Source organism: Ictidomys tridecemlineatus, chromosome 15 (assembly GCF_052094955.1).
Source record: "Ictidomys tridecemlineatus isolate mIctTri1 chromosome 15, mIctTri1.hap1, whole genome shotgun sequence".
In the NCBI taxonomy this organism is placed as follows: domain Eukaryota; kingdom Metazoa; phylum Chordata; class Mammalia; order Rodentia; family Sciuridae; genus Ictidomys; species Ictidomys tridecemlineatus.
Window position 1 is genome coordinate 7740103 of NC_135491.1, and position 18909 is coordinate 7759011.

General features: G+C 43.4%; 1 protein-coding gene across 1 annotated transcript; it reads right to left on the bottom strand.

The window, feature by feature from the left end:
* Positions 1–10: 10 nt before the first annotated feature.
* On the bottom strand, positions 11–18376 carry LOC101974414 (vomeronasal type-1 receptor 4). The gene is made up of 2 exons (XM_040279680.2): positions 5140–18376; positions 11–675 (listed from the first exon to the last, which is right to left on the bottom strand). The coding sequence occupies exons 1-2, from the start codon at positions 5854–5856 to the stop codon at positions 631–633; spliced, it is 762 nt and encodes a 253-aa protein (XP_040135614.2). The 5' UTR covers positions 5857–18376; the 3' UTR covers positions 11–630.
* Positions 18377–18909: the final 533 nt, after the last annotated feature.

The window sequence follows — 18909 nt, forward strand, 5'->3', positions numbered from 1 at the left end:
GCACCGAAGGTAGCAGGAAACAGTTTTATTTGGCTGCAGCCAGGTTCAGAGGGTACAGCCTTTGCTGTAATCAATCAAACCCCTGAACCCTGAATACAGGTAATTTCAGAGTTTTATACCCAGCATGTAAGGGGAGGGGCTCAGAAGTTCACAGTCTACAAAAGTTCACACAAAAGCAGCTTTTTCCTTCGCTGTTTTGGGCAAGTTAATACTTCAAGGACAGCACCTGTGAAGGGGAGAGCTTCTTCTCCCCTTTCTTTCTTCCCCTGCCAGCTGTTACCGTGGAGCCCAGTTGGTATCTTCTCCTAAAAAATGTAGACATCTGTGTGAAGCCCAGCTCAAGGTCAGAAGCCTCATTAGCACATTTCTACAAACTACTATACTGGATACATTTGTTTGAAATTATTAAGGGGGTGCCCAGCACCTGGAGTGCTGGTATCTTGCTGGCTGGTGGCCAAGCAAAACAGGGCAACAGGAAAATGGAAATTTATCCATATTGAACTTTTTCCCAGAGACTCTTTGGCTGACAGTCCTGAAATCAGCCATAGTGAGAATTCCTGGAGAAGCCCAGTTAAGACATTTTCTGTGGAGAGAAGGGATGCCATTTCAGTTCATCCATTTAGCTTCTGGTCATTGTGAGATCAGGTAAGGCAGGCAGCGACCAAAGGAGGCAGACTAAAAAAAAAAAACAAACATATTTTTTTTTGTAGTTGTAGATGGGCAGAATGCCTTTATTTATTTATTTATTTATATTTATTTATTTTTAAATATTTTTTAGCTGTCAATAGACCTTTTATTTATTTATTCATTTATATGTGGTACTGAGGATCAAACCCAGTGCCTCACACTTTCTAGGCAATTGCTCTACCTCTGAGCCACAATTCCAGCCCTATTTTATTCATTTTTATGTGATGCTAAGGATCGAATCCAGAGCCTCACACATGCTAGGCAAGAGCTCTACCACTGAGTTACAGCCCCAGCCCAAAGGACGCAGATTTAAAAAGACCGCCAAAGGAGGCTTTATTTGAGACTCTCTCCTGGCGGGGACTGGGTCAGACCCACAGAGTGGACAGGAGAAAGGTCAGAGGAGAAACCATGTGGGACCTTGACAGGACTGGAATTTTATGGGGCTCCTGGCAGGAAGGGAAGGGCTTGGAACAGGAAGATGGATTTTTGGGGTCCCTTGTCCCGCTGGAGTTGTTCAGGGGAGCTGGGAAACTCCAGGATTGGCCAGGGGGTCCTGCTGATTGACAGGCATTTCCAGGCTCCTGATTGCTGTTTCTTTCCTGTGCCCATGCGTGATGTTTGTGTTTTGTTCCTGCTTGGTGCTTTGTTCCTAGGTATCTGCCACCAACGGGACAGTCATGTAAGCCAATCTAATAAATCCACTTTTTGTAATCATAATTACTGTTGATTCTGTTCCCCTAGAGAACCCTGACTGATACAGAAGTTGGTGCCAAGAAGTGGGGTTGTTGCTGGACTAACCTGATATTGTGGTTCATACATTTTTGCAGCATTTGGGAATTGGTGGGAGGAATTTTGAGATGCTTAGCAATTGAAGCTGGAAATGCTTTAGACTGTGATCAGTGCAGCTTTCTGGTGGGAGCTCAAAAGACCAGAATGCCAATAGCATCATGGACAGTGAAGAGAGGGATCAAGAGGGTTTAGGGGAAAAGGAGGAACCTATGGGTAATTGGACTAGAGGCCATTGGGGTTCTCTTCTGGCTAAGAAGGTGTCTGCATTTTGCCCATGTCCTGAGACCTTCTGTGAGGCTGATTTTTAAAAGTGATGAACTTCTTAACTGGGCAGAAGTAATTTCTATTCATCATAGCATTCAGGTGGTGGTGTGGATATTGCTGGTGGCTTTTAGCCAAATTCATTGTGATATTCAGGAGCAGAAAGCAGAGCAGAAAGATTTGAAAAACCTGGACTTGAAAGACCAGAATAAAAGGAGGCTAAGGAAGTTGCAGTTTTTAAAGACATTAAGGCCACTAAAGAAATGCTAAAGTATTGGCCCAGAGACAATGTCAAAGATGGCCTGAAGGCATCTCTGGAATTTGCAGGACTACACCCATCTCAGACTCAAGAAAATAAAAGTAAAAATTCTCTTGAGAAAAGACCTTTGGGGCACACTTTTTTGCACTAGGGGGCCTAGGAAGTTTTACAACATGCTCAGCTACCCATCCACTCAGAGGCTGCTACCACCAGGGTCCCTGGAGGCTTGGCTACTGCTTGAAATGGAGAGATGGCACTAGACCTTGGCATCAAGCACATGGTGCTAGTTCTTCAGGAATGCAGGATGCTGGAGTTAGGGCATCATGGAGGCTTCCACTAAGATTTCTAAGGAAGGCCTTGGAGGCCAGGAAAGGCATAGCAGGGCCTGAGTCCCTGCAGGGTCCCCCAGAAGTCCAAGTGTGGAGATATGAGGAGGAAGCCAAAGCTGCAGTGGACACCTGAGATTAAGAGATGCCAGTAATGTGAGACATCATCCTACAAAAGCTGCAGGAATCAAGCAGAGAAAAGCCCACAGAAAGGCCTGGAGAGAACAAGATGATGCCCTGTGCCCCAGGGGCTGGACAGGAGAACAGGACTTGTTTGCCCAACTGGAATTCAATCTAGCTCTGGTTCCATCCCTTCTCTATGCCCCTAGTTTTGTAAATAGAAATGTTCACTCTATACCTTTATATATTGGACACTTGTAAGTCGCTTTTATTTTTACAGGTGCTCACAATGTGAGAGTACTTTGAGACTCAGAGAAGACTATGCACTTGAACCGTGAGCAATCTTGGAACTGATCAGTATGGGGACTCTTGGGAATGGAGTATATGTATGTTGCATGATCAGGTGAGTGTGAGCTTTTGGGGGCCAGGCCCAGAATCTTATGGTTTGGATGTGAGGTGTCCCCCAAAAGCTCATGTTGAAAGGATAAATGAAACTAAAGTTAAAATGTAAAGGACTAGGTATTGTAAAGTTTCTGAACTGCACACAGAACCTGAAATTCCTGAGGCATGTAAGACAATGCCCGGTACCACCACTTCGTTGTTTAACAACCTGGACCCAGTACAGCTCAGCACGTAGGCACCTCAGGGCCCAAACCAATGAGTTTGAATGTACCCCCCTTCTTAGGACTGACCTATCATCCCCGCCCGACCTGTTCCCACAAATGAATGTACTAATCATGTTTGAGAGTTGTTCAGTTTTCCCGCGCCTCATGATGATTTGCTCTGATGTATGCAAAGCCCCTGCCCTCCCCAACAAGTGTACTTAAGCACTGCTCAACCCTTGCTCTAAGCTCTTGGTCTCTCTCCCTTCTTGAGTGAACCTGGAGCCCCAGCGGGCAGGATTGGATCCCCAATAAACCCCCTTTTGCTGTTGCATGAGTTGGTCTCTTGGTGGTCTCTTCCTCTGATGTTCGCTGGACCCTTACAATGTGTGAGACAATGCAAGAAGGTTCAGAGGAGAAATTGTTACTGCTGTTTACCGATGATGAGTCCTTGCTTCCCCAAATGCTGAAGTATAACACCAGAGAAGCTCGCTGAGGCAAGTGTAGAGTGGAAAGTGGAGGCTTTATTAAAGGATAGCAGAAAAGACTTCCTCCCAGAGGAAGAAGGGGACCCAAAATGTGGAAAGGCAGAATCCGTGGAAAGGGGAGGTTGTCCCTTTTTTATGTCTAAGGTCTTCTTTTAGTCTCCCACATTTCTGTCTTTTGTTTCCTTCTATCCTGCAGTGATAGAAGCAGGTGGGAAGGCCAAAATGTGGGAGACAGGGGGACTGATGGAGCTGGGGGGAGTAACCTGGGCAGGAAGGGCCTGGGGTGGTCTGATTAGCACCTGCCTGTTTGCTGGGAGCTGCTTCATTAGTTCCTTAGGATGGGTTCCGGGCCTTGAGGACATTCACTTTTCAATTTCCCCAGGTGTTGTTCTGGTTTCCTGGACTCCGTTCTCCATAATGGTCTCCATTTTCTTTATCCTACTCGATATTAGACCCAATTTACCTAACTACAGTAACTACCCATCTTTAAATCTCGTGTCAAAATGATTAGGTTATAAGAGTTTTAACCCAATCAGTGAATTAAGTGAAGTGGTAGGGTGTGGCTTCAGGAAGTGAGAATTAGGGGCACAGTGTTGGGGTATTTATATTTGTATCTGGCAAGTGGAAAGCGCTCTCTCTGCTTCCTGATCACCATGATGCCACAGTCTCCCACCATGATGTTCTCTCTAACGTTGTTCCTGAGGATTGGAGCCAGCCTATAGACTAAGACCTCTGAAACAATGAGCCCTCAGATAATCCTGTCTTCCTTCAAAGTGGTTCTGGTCTAGTCCTTTAGTCAAAGTAGCAAAATAGCTCCCTAACACAGATACATAGAAGCAGTTTCTTAGGCCAGCACATTTTAATAGAAGTATGAAATCCACAAATGTAATTTTATATTTTCTGTAGCTCTATTTAAAAAAGCCAAAGCAAGCAGATAAATCATTTTAATGTCATATAGAAAATGCACTGACTTTAAAAAGAATAATAGGGCTGGGGATGTGGCTCAAGCGGTAGCACGCTCGCCTGGCATGTGTGCGGCCTGGGTTTGATCCTCAGCACCACATACAAAGAAAAGATGTTGTATCCTCTGAAAACTGAAAAATAAATATTGAAGAATTCTCTCTCTTTCTCTCTCACTCTCTCTCACTCTTTAAAAAAATAAAAAGAATAATAATTTAAGGATGTAATCAACATGAAAATTGTTGCAGTGATACATACATACACTTACTCAAACTAAGTCTCCTATTGTGAGAGCACAATAGATTTGTATAGCATATGAATTCAGACTAGTGCCATTTGAAGTGGTCAAGTTAACAAGAAAAAACCTTTTCCCAGACGAATCTTGAGGGACTCTCTTCTCTATAAGCATGGTGGGTCAGTTCAGCCATCAAATGCTCTTAGGAAACCTGTAATTCTTATTGTGAAAAGGATGAAGTAAATTGGGAAACAACTTTATTGTTTTTCATCAGCAAAAACGGGCAGATGGTTGGGTAGCATGAAGATAAAGCTCCACTCAGCCCCTCCAGCCTTGGGATTTTCTTGTGTGCATAAAAAGAATAAAGAGTCACATAGTTGTTTGAGAAGTAAAAGACCACGAAGCAACTTACAAGCAAGAGGATGGTGCGGGTGGCTTTGTGTTCCGGAGATGTCTGAGAAGAGACACGGGAGCTGTGGAGGTGCTGGGCTCTCCTGTGGTGTCTGTAGAGGAGATTCACCATGTACAGGCTGGTGCCGATCATGAGGAACACAAACACTAGGTCATGAATCAAGATGGGACTTAGAAATGTCCCTGAGTTTTGGTTTCCAAACTGCCTGGTTTGGCAGTATGGATGAACATAAGCACGACTAACCAGAGTCAAATTTCTAGTGGCTGTTATGGTTTCAATGACGTGGATGTATATAAGCATGTTGATGATCCAAAAGAAAAGGAACGAGGGACAAATCTGTGTATGGAGCTTAAATTTAAGCCATGCCCACTTAGAGTTACTAGGACTGACAGTGATGGCTTGAAAGGCACTCAGGAGACAGGTGGTGCAGATGGAAACACCCCGAGTCACTCTGTACATATACAGGACTGCTTTGCAACCAACATCATCCAAAAATCGTCTGACTCCAAAGGATGACGCTATATGTGGTGTCAATGTGAACGTGATTGTCAAAGTATTGGCCAAGGTGAGGTGGGAAAAAATGGGATCCATAAGCTTCATGTGACGCTGGACTGAGAAGGTGTGCATGTACAACAGGAAGAGGAACAAGTTCCCCGTGACTCCCACGCATAGCTGTGAGACTAGAAATACACCAAACATTGTGTCACTTGGGAACATTTTCTCCTTATTATGACCTTGCTGTGTGCAAGGACAGAATCCAGGTCTTCCTGTATGCTGGGCAGGTGCAGAGAATTGAGTTACATCAGCCCAGGAACATTATCTTAATGATAGCTTAGAAGATTTTATTGAGGGAAATAAGGCCCCAAATGTGAAATAATTATTTAGAATTATTTTTAAGACATAGATTTGCAATAGTATTAGGGTTTAGGAGGAGAAGAAGATGATGGAATGTGCAGTTCTGTGTTTCAGGGCGTGGTGAGACACTTCCAGAGCCTGGATTCCAGGGATTCCTGGGAACAACAGATCACAGCAGGAGGTGGACAAAGAAGGTGGAAATCAAGGCACATCAAGCATTTAGGACACTGGCCTGTGTAAAAGACAAATGTGCGGGTTATAAGGCACATATTCCTCTGAGCCCCAGACTATGTTTTATCTTCAACCTACATTTCTGTACTCTCTACTCTCTAAAGAGCAGGATCCTTATAACAGGAAGACTACTCTGTGCACTTCTGTGTTGGATTTTCATGACACACACTCTTCTGCCAAGTCGATAACTGTTAAAAACTCATCAGACACAGTGTTTTCAACCTCCCTTCATACCCATAGGTCAAACTTCAATGATGTGAGACATTTGTGGTGCTCACATCTTGGGCTGGGCTACTGTAATGCAGAAGGCTGAGGCCAAGATTGCTGCTCAATATTCCCCAGTGCTCCACACAAACCCCATAACATGGAAGGTCCAGCAGAACCAGCACTCACATCGTGGTTGATAACCCAGGATAACAAAGGACCCTGTATCCTGAGGACTGCAGCATGAATAAAAGCTACTTTTTGGTCTGGCATTTTTGTCTGATTCTTACAGGAACAGAATTAGTTTCCAAAATGTAACTGCAGAGGAAGGGATAAGATGTTCATTTAGGTTAACAATGAAATGAATGAGGTCAATATCTCAACCATACTTCTTGGATTTTGGAGTTTATTTCACTATTTCATTTGCTTGGGGATACTTTCTCCCTCACCCAGTTCTTCCTTCACCTGAACCATAGTCCTTCTTGGACCTCTGGTCAATTCCACATGTGTCTCCACACTGAGCAAGTCCATGAGAACATTCTCAGGTCATCTCAGGCTACACTTTCACCACAATCCCTGCTTGGGCATGATCTGTGCTGCAGGGATCCTACTGTCATTATCCTATTAAGGGATCAGTATTCAAATTATTCTTTGAACTCCCACAGTTTTGGAGTCCTGTTCCTCCACAGGTTCTTTTGTGCCTTCCACCAACTATGCAGTTTAAATTTTGTGAGTTTTAATGGTTTGAATTTGTGAACTAGTCACGGATTACCATGGCGACCACACTCTCATTTTTTAAAATACATCTTGTCTTTAATCATGATATGATGATTTCAGTCTCAACCTCAAATGTTTTGATCATTTTATTTTCCCTAGTTTCACTAAGCATGGCCTCTCTCCCTCCTCACCCTAGCCAGAGACCTTCTTTTAGACATCTTTTCTCCTTTCTTGGGACATTTGCCATTTCCTGATTTTATCATCCAGATCACAATATTCTCTTCTATATTGATGTAGTCCACACTCCCTCTGGCCAGGGGCAGGAGGACAGGGATGACATTAGTCTCTCATCTGGACATTTCATACACAAGCTGCATAATCTTTGTGGATGAATGGGATCAGCCCCACTTAGATGAGCAGAGGGAAAATGTATAACCACAAAGGATCAGAGATTCTTATGAACAGTTGTATTCTAAGCAATTAAATTAATTACAAAAATGAATAAACTTTAGAAACATGCCAACTACCAAGAATGAATCATAAAGAAATAGGTTATCTGGGTTAACTCAAATGAGAAAGATGGAATCTGTATTTTTAAATTGTAGATTGATGGTAAGTCTGGGACAGGAGTTCTTCAATGCTGAGTTTTAACAAACATTTGAAAAATAATACTAATTCTCTCATACATCAAAAAATATATAAGCACAAAAATTAGTTCCAAACTCATTTTGCAGAAATGGTATTATCCCAAAACAAAGGCTTGACAAGGACACTATGTGGTAAGAATGTTACTGGTCAGTGTCTTTGAAGAACATGCTTGCATGCACTTTAAAAAAATCATAACAAGCAGAATCCAACAGCACATTAAAAGGATCATTCAACCTGAAGGACTGGGATTTACACCAGGGGTGAAGTATGTATCAACACACAACTGAATCAATGGATGCTCATATTAGCCAAAGGAAATGTGAAGTGATTGATCCTCCCAATAGATGCAGACACAGCAGCATCCTCAATTGATGTGCAAATACCATCAACATTCTTTCATGATAAAAACTCTCAAGCAATTAGGCATGAAAAGAATGTACCTTGACATAGTGAAGACATTGAGTGAGAAGCTCACCCCAACATCATACTCAATACCGACAAGCCAAAGGCTTTTCCTCTAATAAGCACACTGTTGCCTCTTTTCTCAGCATGATACTTGAAGTCCTAGCACAGCAATTAGGCAGGGAAAACAAATGATTAATGTTGGGACAATGCCCAGGCTACTGAATTGGATCATGGATTCAATGGAATTTCAATGAAAATTCTAATACCAGTTTTTAGAGAATTGGAAAAACCAATCCTGAAAGTCTGTGGCTCTCCACAAACATACCTGATAGCCAAAACTCTGCTGAGATGTATTAAACTTTGAGATCATTACACTTGATGATTTTAAACATTATCAAAAAACTCTAGTAATCTAATAAGTACATTAGTGTCATAAAAGTAATGTTAACCACTGAAGAGAATGATGATTCCTGAAGTAAACTCAAACATATAGAGTCACCTAAACTTTGGGCATCAAAAACTCACAATGGAGAAAGAAAATCCCTGTAATTGTGGGATAAGGAATATCTGGATTTTCACATGCAAAGAATGATGGCGGACCCTTTCCTACTATCACACAAAAACATCTATTCAGATGGGATTAATGATGTAATGTAAGATCTGTCCCCATATGATTTCTTATGACAAAATCATAAGTAAAAACCTACTTGACATATATTTTTGGATATGACAACAAAACTACATGTGACGGAAAAAGAAACAGAAGGATCAATTCAAACTAAAAAGTTACTGCGTGACAAAAAGTAATAAGTACAAAAAGCAACTTGAATCAGAGAAGGTGTTCACAAATACTATATCAGACAGGAGGCTAATTCCACAATATATAAAGAGACATGATACAACTCAGAAGAAAAGAATATTATTTCAATAGACAGGTGTCATGAATAGACAGTTATTCTAAAGAGTTCTTTAAATGGACAAAGGCAAATGAAGTGGTGCTCTACCTCACAGACCATGAGAGAAACGAAAATCAAAATGAGAATGAGATGTAACTTCATCAATGGCCATTATGATAAAGCAAGAGGAACAAGCAGGAGTTGAGATGGGAATCAAAGGAGACTCATGGGCACTGCTGGTGGGAGTTCAATGGAACAACCTTCATGGAAATTGGGTGGAGTTGGCTCAAAACTTTGCAAGTGCAACAACCATGTGCCCTGGCAATCCCGCCTCAACACACACAGAGGAATTAACATCAGTCTCTCAAAGGTGTCTGCCTCCTGCATTCCCTGCAGCATGTTTAAAAAACCAAGATATAGATACAACCTGCGTGTCCACCGATGAACACAAGGATTAAATGATTGTGATGTGTGGATGGATACATGATACACACACACACACACACACACACACACACATATGCAATGAAATAATATTCCTTCACATGCAGGAAGAAAGCCTCTCAATTGTGTCAACATGTCTTCAATCTAGAAGACATTTTATTTGTCAAAGAAACCAGATAGAAAGGGAAATATTGTATGATTTCCCTTGTACGTGAACCCTAAATATGTTGAACTTAGAGGAACAGGGAGGGAGAGAGGTGGGTGCAAGTAGTTGGGAGCTGGGAACTGAGACGTGGTATCAAGGGTACAAACTTTCATGCACTTGAGAAGTAATTTCAGCATGTCCAAGGTAACATACAAGAAGAAGATGGTATTAAGGTGTGGTGTACTTCAAGTTTGTTGAAAAGTGATCTTAAATACTCTCAACACATAAACACACACTTTGATTCGCCAACCAACTTGACTTTTTGTGGTCATTTTACAGAGTACACCAGGTCAACACATTCTTCACCTAAAAGAATATTGGTAATATTTGTTAATTAGACCTCAATAAAGTTGGAATAAATCTGTAAAAAGTAACTGAATTAAACAGACTAAGCTGAAGGCCGAGATTGCAAGACTGAAAAATTCCACGTCTCATGTGTCTTGCTGTGGGTGGGCTGTAATTTTGTACAGCAGATCCACACTAAGGACTCTAGGGTGACTCGAATAGTGGTGGACCCCTGTGTGCTGTCTAATAGAGTCACACTGTACATACAAACGCACATGGGTCAAAAGCAACAGCATGAGCTCCTCAGCAGGTCCCGGAGAGTCCCAGTCAGAGCAGATGAACTGGCCTGCAGCACCAGCACCTGAGCTGAGTAAGACCCACCCAGTGAAGGAGACAGGGGGACTTCCAGGGAACAATGATGATCACAAACTGCACACTGACTTACCTAAAGGTGTCGCCCTCCATATGTTGGGAAATGTGCTTTAGGGGACAGAACCCCTGGGTATACAAAACCCACTGCATTGAAATGCACCCCTTAAATGGCTGTCCTCATATACACATGGCATCAGTATTTATGGTGTAAACACACATCCTTAGTGGATCACTGTGGGCGGAACACACCAGGTCAGAACACAACAAACCCACAGGTCAGTTCACACTCCACCTAACTGCTATAAAAGCACCACCCCCACAGTCACTGTGAGATCCCAGCTTTCTCCCCAGGCACTGGAGAAGCAGCAGGGAAATGCACCCACAGCCAGCCCTGAAGTGAGGGCCACAAGTGCAAGGGCTCATGTGACATGGCAATTCATCTGGAGTCACAAAAGACAAACAGGAAAACCCTGATCTTCAGTATGTTCAAAACACAAAGCACCTTTTACTCACCACCTGGTGACTCAAACTCTATTATGGAAAGCACTGTGGACGTGCCTTCCAGAAGTAAATGTGAAGACTGGATGAGAGCCTGTGAAAGAATGATGGCATTAGAACAGGAACAGCAGAAGGAGCCCTAGAAAAGGAGGGAGAGAGGATTTCTGTGAAGGCAGCAGAAAAATATCAAAGAACCTCAATAGAAAGGAAAAGCAAAGGCAAACACAGTTCCTTGGAAAGACTACTGCATTTAACCCCTCCTGTGAGACTGTCCCTCTGCCCCATGTGAAGGCTCCACAGTGTCAGGTGTACAGTGTGAGAAAGACACTGAGAATCCACAGGTGTGTGTGAAAAGGTGATGTTGGATGGACTATGTCAGTGAATTCAGAGGAACGAGACATGAGAAAACCCTAGGAGACTCGACTTACCTTAGATTTCAGACCCGCAGGCAGCAGCACAGTGCAGTGCTCGCCAGCATGACATGGAATATTGCGGAAAAGGGCTTCCTAAGGATTCCCAAGGAATGCTTCAACAGCGAAGGATGCCAACCACCAGATGCAGAAACATCTGCAAACCCTTCCTAAGGGCAGGAAAGTGGTTTCTCTTAATCACACTGTGAGGGCAGCAGAGCCTTCACAACAGAGGAAATGCAGTTGAAACGTTGATGACAAGAGTGTGTCCTTCCACTTCCAGATAAAAAGCAATCTGCACAAAATCATGGCTGACAGCAATTCCAAACTGTGCCAAAGGTATCCCAAAATGAGCAAGTGAGTTGTCATAAGTGCAAGGAGGTTCAGGATTAGAAAGGTCAGCTGTGTGACCACCCCCAGGAGTAGAGTCAAAGAGAAATCTCATCATCAACCTCAATAGACCCAGAAAATCATGGGATTAAAGGCCACACATATAAAGCTAAAAGTTTTTGAGATAGGAGTAAAAAGGATTTGTTTCTGTGAAAAATATCAATAATGTCAACAATACCATGTTTGGGGTTGAATATGGAAAACTTCTCTCTCATATCAGATTCCAGTGCAGATAACCTCTCTCTCTCTGCTTCTGCCCCTCATGAAAGCAGAGGGTTTTATTGTTAATACGGAAGGAATAGTTGATAATCACTGGGAAGAAGGCAACATTATTTTTTTACCTACACAGATTAAATTGTAGACAATAATGTTGGCTAAACATATGAATCATTTGGGAGATTATTAAGGCTACTGGGAGAAAATCAGCATAAAACTCACTTGAGGTCTGTATTCCACCATAAAAGTATTATTCAAACACCATTGATTATGACTCAGTTAAGCCGCATCCAATAAAATGAACCCACCAATTGTTACATGATAAAATTAGGCTACGCCTCCAACTGGACATGTATGAAAAGTAAAAGGAATCTTGGAAGAGAAACTAAAACTAGCTACAGAGCAGAAAAGAAATAATGAAGTGACCCTGGAGCTAAACTGCTCCAGAATAACCCCGCATCCATGGAGGCACTGAATGGAGGCAGCGCCTCCCAGAGACCAGGGAACAGGAGACCCAGAGGTCAAGGGCGGGACTGGGGGGAACTCTCACCTGTGCTCTAATCAGGAAGGACAGGACCCAGCACAGAGGAAACCAAGTGCTCTCAGTGTTAAAGGAAAACTCAGTTGAAGACAGGATGGATTTGGAGAGCTAAGAAGTACACACGACTTCAACACAGGCCAGATCAGAGAGGGAAACCGTGTCTGCAGAAAAGAACAGAACAGTTGATGGAACTAAGAGAGAAGAAGATGTGGGCATGTCATGAGAGGAAGGACATTCAGGAGGAAGCCAGACATCAAATGCAGTCCTTACCAGGCGTGGACTGGGCAGGGGGAATAGAGTCCTGGGCTCCCCTCCTCTCTCTCCCAGGCCCAGGGCTGCAGGGCCCTGCTCCAGGCAGTCGGCCTCCCTGACTCAGTGAGGAGTCTTGGAAAGGCTGCGCCTGGCCCTGTATTTCAGGGGCAGAATGACAGGACCTCTCCTCCCAGAGCACGTCACTCACCTGTCCCCTGTTGCCCCAAGGACCTTGTTTACTGTGCCTCACTTTGAAGCCCAGGAGGAGCAACGGGTCCTCTCCCAGGGGCACCGGGACTCTCCTGGTGGACTGCCAGGTGGAGTGAGTGCAGTCGCTGCCTGAGAATGTGCTTTTCCCACGATGAATCCAGAAAGTGAACTTCAGCATCCAGGGAGTCATTAAAGGCTAGTTTCCACACAGCTGGTGGAAGTGACCACAAGCCTGGATCCAAGCTGACCCTGGGCAGGACCCTGAGGACTCAGGAGGCCACTGTGCCTCCTCTGCCCCCTGTGGGTTTTACCTTCCTCCAGGCTTCATGCAGCACAGGCTGGTGCAGGGCACAGGGTGAACTGCCACCCACAGCACAGGGAGCCACCATGTGTGGAGCACGCATGGCCCTGTGTGGACCTGTCTCTCCGTTCAGAATTGTGGAGACGTGGGAAGTGCTCCAGAACTGAGCTCTGAAATGTTTCCCACGCAACCTGTGATAGAAGCTCAATAAATGTAATTAAAGCACATTCCTAACGTGATGAATTGTGAAATGAAGTCAGTGTCTCTCAACACCTAAAATACATGCTCCCAAGACTAATGAAATGTCAGTTCTCCTAAGGCCAAAAATCACTGCATTGCCCATATATCCTTCACCTTCTAAAACCTGTGCAGATTTAAATTTACCAGTCCAGTCTTTGGGTTGTTATAGGCTTGTGCTTTTGTAGAAGGCATATGCTGCATGAATTCTTCTCAAGTTGACATCTTTATCTTCTAGAGCTTTTTCTAATTTCTGGAGCTTAAACTTGAAGTTGCTGGTTACTCGTTTTCCTGCTGCCCTGCATTCCTTCTGTGAATATGCCCTAAATCCTTCATCCCTGAATTGATAGACGTTATCTCTATGAACTGTCGCTGGCCTTCACCCCTGCATGAAAGCCTTTCTGTGATTATTGGAGAGAGTTTCTTGCATTTCTTTGGGGAACATATAAAACAGAGAGGAGTTAATGACACTAGATATGTGTGTTTTTAATTGTGATTCCCCTCCATTCCAACAACATCTGTATAGGCGCTGACAGTATTTAAATGGCTTGACTCTCCCAATCATATGAGGTTCAGGAGGCTGTGGGATTTGGCAATTTGATGAGTATACTGTGGTTTCTATCATGGTCCTGATTACTAGACGTTCAAAAATCTTAGTTGGCTTTTACTTCATGTGATTCACATTTTGTGAAGTAACAATCTTAATTTCGACCTGTTCTGTCCACACAGTTTACTTTTCTGTTCATGATTTGTGTTCTGTTCCATTATCACCTGCAGTTTACATAGCTAATATCATATTTGAAAATCACACTTCACTTTGAAACTTAATATCAGGAATGTATCTATGTGACTTTTAATTTTGTTTGTGTCTTTTTCAAAAGCTTCATAAGGATGTGTTCCCAATTCAGTAACCTGTATCATTTTATCGTCAAATGGAAAAGTTTGGAAGAGAGGGAAGATGGCGGTGAAGGGAGTGCATCACCCCAGTGCGCCGCGTCACTGAGCCAGAGAAAGACGATGTGAAACGGCTGAAGGCTATCTTGTTGGGAATTTCCAGTGAAATTGAGGCGCTCCAGAATCTAGTGAACAGATTTCCATTGTGCGAGGTTCGGCTGTGGGAGCTCCATTTCTCCGCACGGAGGGTCGCATAGCCTGATAGGCGATCGCCCCGCGGCTGGAGTCTGGGGCGCGCGCTGGGGAACGGCAAGGTGCCGGAGTGGGGGAGCAGCGATACGGATTTGGGGGGCTCCCGCCAGTGGTACATTGGCAGCGCTTAGTGCTGAGTTCCGGCTTTGAGACAGAGGAGAGAAGCGGTCCAGCTTGGTTCCAGACACCAGTCGGACCACAGAGGAGGTCAGCAGCCGCCATGTCGGAGAGATGATGTAATCATCCCCATGTTCTACTGATCTCAGCTCATTCAGCTACGGAACAGGTGATTTCAGGCTGGCATTTGCCTGCGTCTAGCAGACAGATTTCTTCCTCAGGATCGGGACTGGGGATCTTGTGGAGAATACTCCTAGAGGCTCGTGCCTGGCAAGGCGTGCGCCGGGCACTGAGCAGCTGGATTCTGGTTCCCGGGGCTAACCTGGCCCAGGTCTGAGGAAACGGCGGAGACTGCCGGTGGAGGTCAGCTCCAAGTGGAGCGTGCGCTGAGCTTGGGGCGACTGGGTTCTGACTTCCAGAACAGTTTTGGCCTGGGGCTGGGGAACCCGTGGGGGTCGCTCGCTGGAGTCAGCTCCCAGCGGAGAGTGTATCGGGATCGGAGAGGCGGGGTTCTGGCTACCTAAGCTGCTCTGGCCCAAGGCTAGGGAACTGGCGGTGACTGCTTCTCAGCCAGGGTCCTGCTGGGTGCTGTGGGGGCAGAGTGGAGCTTCCACCTGCGCCCAGAGCAGGCCAAGTGACCCGCCGGCGTGGTATCATGAAACCCCAAATGCAGCTGGGGCTGAAGAGAGTAGCCACCCACGCCTAGAATAGGACCAGCGACCCCGCGGCACGGTAGCCAAGTAACCTCAGTTGGAGTAGGGGCTGTGCAGAGCTGCCATATGAGCAAGCAGGGCAGGCAGATCTGCAGCCCACTGGCAAGACAGGCCAGGTAGCTTGCCAACGTGGTGGACACATAACACCGAGGCAGTCGCGTCACACTGGTTGGAGTGGGGTTGGAGCAGGGTCGCCGCCCGGGTCCGGAGGGGGCTCAGCGACCCATTGGAGAGGTAGTCAGGTACCCCCATTGGGAGTGCGGGCTGTGCAGAACAGCGACCCACCGGCCTAGAGGCCTGCCAGCGTGGTAGACACGTCACATCAATTGGAGTGGGGACCCAGCAGAGCCGCCACCCACATCCAGATCAGGACCAACGACCCCAGGGCGTGGTAGTTACGTTACCACAATTGGAGTGGGGGCAGAGCAGAGCCGCCATCCGTGCCCGCAGGGGGGGGCAGACCTGCGACGGATCAGCGTGGTAGACAGACCACCCTAATTAGAGGAGGAGCACAGCCACTACCCGCCCTGCAAGGGAGACTTCCCAACTATACAAGAGCAATATAAATAAATAGGGGGTAAATTTCAAAATCACAACAGTTGCACCAAGCAGAAAGAAACTCGAGCAGTATGAAAAGACAAGGAAAGAAAGGACCACAAGCAATGCAGGTCAACTCAACTCTAGAAGAGGTAATAGCTGCAACAGATGGAATGTCAGATAAAGAGTTCAGGATATATATGCTTCAGATGATCTGGAGTCTCAAGGAAGACATGAGACAGCAAAATCAGACAATGAAAGATCACATTGACAAACAAATCCAGGAAGTAAAAGATCAATTTCACAGGGAGATAGAGGTAATAAAAAACAAACAAATAGAAATCCTAGAAATGCAGGAAACAATAAACCAACTTAAAAACTCAATTGAGAATACTACCAGCAGAGTAGATCACTTAGAAGAGAGAACATCAGACAATGAAGACAAAGTATTTCAACTGGAAAAGAACATAGACAGCTCAACAAGTCTGCTAAGAAACCATGAGCAGAACATCCAAGAATTATGGGACAATATCAAAAGACCAAATTTAAGAGTCTTTGGGATACAGGAAGGCACAGAGCTCCTTACCAAAGGAATGAACAGTCTATTCAGAGAAATAATACGAGAAAACTTCCCAGACTTGAAGAATGAGACAGAATCCCAAATCCTAGAAGCCTACAGGACGCCGAATGTGCAAAATCATAAGAGATCCACACCTAGACACATTATAATGAAGATGTCCAACATACAGAATAAGGAGAGAATTTTAAAAGCTGCAACAGAAAGAAAGCAGATTACATTTAGGGGCAAACCAATCAGGAAAACAGCTGATCTCTCAACACAGACTCTGAAAGCTAGAAGATCCTGGAATAACATATTTCAAACACTAAAAGAAAGTGGGTTCCAACCAAGAATCGTGTATCCGGCGAAATTAAGCTTCAGGATAGAAGATGAAATTAAAACCTTCCACGATAAACAAAAGTTAAAAGAATTCGCAGCTAGAAAACCATCTCTTCAAAAAATCCTTGGCAAAACATTACAGGAAGAGGAAATGGAAAATAACATTGAAAACCAACAATGGGAGGTAGGACAGTAAAGAGGGGAAAGTAGTCAATGAGGATAACAAATCAGGTTTAGTAACATCAATAAACAAATATGGCTAGAAGAACAAACCATATCTCAATAATAACCCTAAATGTTAATGGCTTAAACTCACCAATTAAGAGACACAGGCTAGTTGAATGGATCACAAAACAAGACCCAACAATATGCTGCCTACAGGAGACGCATCTGATAGGAAAAGATATACATAGACTGAAGGTGAAAGGTTGGGAAAAATCATACCACTCACATGGACTGTGGAAACAAGCAGGAGTGTCCATACTCATATCTAATAAAATAGATTTCAAGCCAAAGTTAATCAAAAGGGTTAAAGAAGGACACTTCATACTGCTCAAGGGAACCATTCACCAACAAGACATAACAATCATAAATATATATGCCCCAAATAATGGTGCAGCTGTGTTCATCAAGCAAACTCTTCTCAAGTTCAAGAGTCTAATAGACCATCATACAATAATCATGGGAGACTTCAACACACCTCTCTCACCACTGGACAGATCTTCCAAACAAAAATTAAATAAGGAAACTATAGAACTCAATAACACAATTAACAACCTAGACTTAATTGACATATATAGACTATACCACCCAACATCAAGTAGTTACACTTTTTTCTCAGCAGCACATGGAACCTTCTCAAAAATAGACCATATATTATGTCACAGGGCAACTCTTAGACAATATAAAGGGGTAGAGATAATACCATGCATCTTATCTGATCATAATGGAATAAAACTGAAAATCAATGATAAAAGAAGGAAGGAAAAATCAAGCATCACTTGGAGAATGAACAATAGGTTGCTGAATGATCAATGGGTTTTAGAAGACATCAAGGAGGAAATTAAAAACTTCCTAGAGTTAAATGAAAACACAGACACAACATATCGGAATCTATGGGACACATTGAAAGCAGTTCTAAGAGGAAAATTCATTGCTTGGAGTTCATTCCTCAAAAAAAGAAAAAACCAACAAATAAATGATCTCATACTTCATCTCAAAATCCTAGAAAAAGAAGAGCAAAACAACAGCAAAAGAAGTAGAAGGCAAGAAATAATTAAAATCAGAGCTGAAATTAATGAAATTGAAACAAAAGAAACAATTGAAAAAATTGACAAAACTAAAAGTTGGTTCTTTGAAAAAATAAATAAAATTGACAGACCCTTAGCCATGCTAACGAAGAGAAGAAGAGAGAGAACTCAAATTACTAACATATGGGATGAAAAAGGCAATATCACAACAGACACTTCAGAAATACAGAAGATAATCAGAAATTATTTTGAATCCTTATACTCCAATAAAATAGAAGATAGTGAAGGCATAGATAAATTCCTTAAGTCTTATGATCTGCCCAGATTGAGTCAGGAGGATATAGACAACCTAAACAGACCAATAACAATAGAGGAAATAGAAGAAACCATCAAAAGATTACCAACTAAGAAAAGCCCAGGACTAGATGGGTATACAGCAGAGTTTTACAAAACCTTTAAAGAGGAACTAATACCAATACTTTTCAATCTATTTCAGGAAATAGAAAAAGAGGGAGAACTTCCAAATTCATTCTACGAGGCCAACATCACCCTGATTCCGAAACCAGACAAAGACACTTCAAAGAAAGAAAACCACAGACCAATATCTCTAATGAACCTTGACTCAAAAATCCTCAATAAAATTCTAGCGAATCGGATTCAAATACATATCAAAAAAATTATACACCATGATCAAGTAGGATTCATCCCTGGGATGCAAGGCTGGTTCAATATACGGAAATCAATAAATGTTATTCACCACATCAATAGAATTAAAAATAAGAACCATATGAT

Bases quoted from the DNA above. Each gene is read 5' to 3' on its own strand.
- LOC101974414 (XM_040279680.2), bottom strand. From the start codon at position 5,856: ATGTTCCCAAGTGACACAATGTTTGGTGTATTTCTAGTCTCACAGCTA. The intron at 676-5,139 runs GTAAGTTGCTTC...TTTTTTTTTTAG, and splicing joins CCCGCACCATCCTCTTGCTT to TCTGCCTCCTTTGGTCGCTG.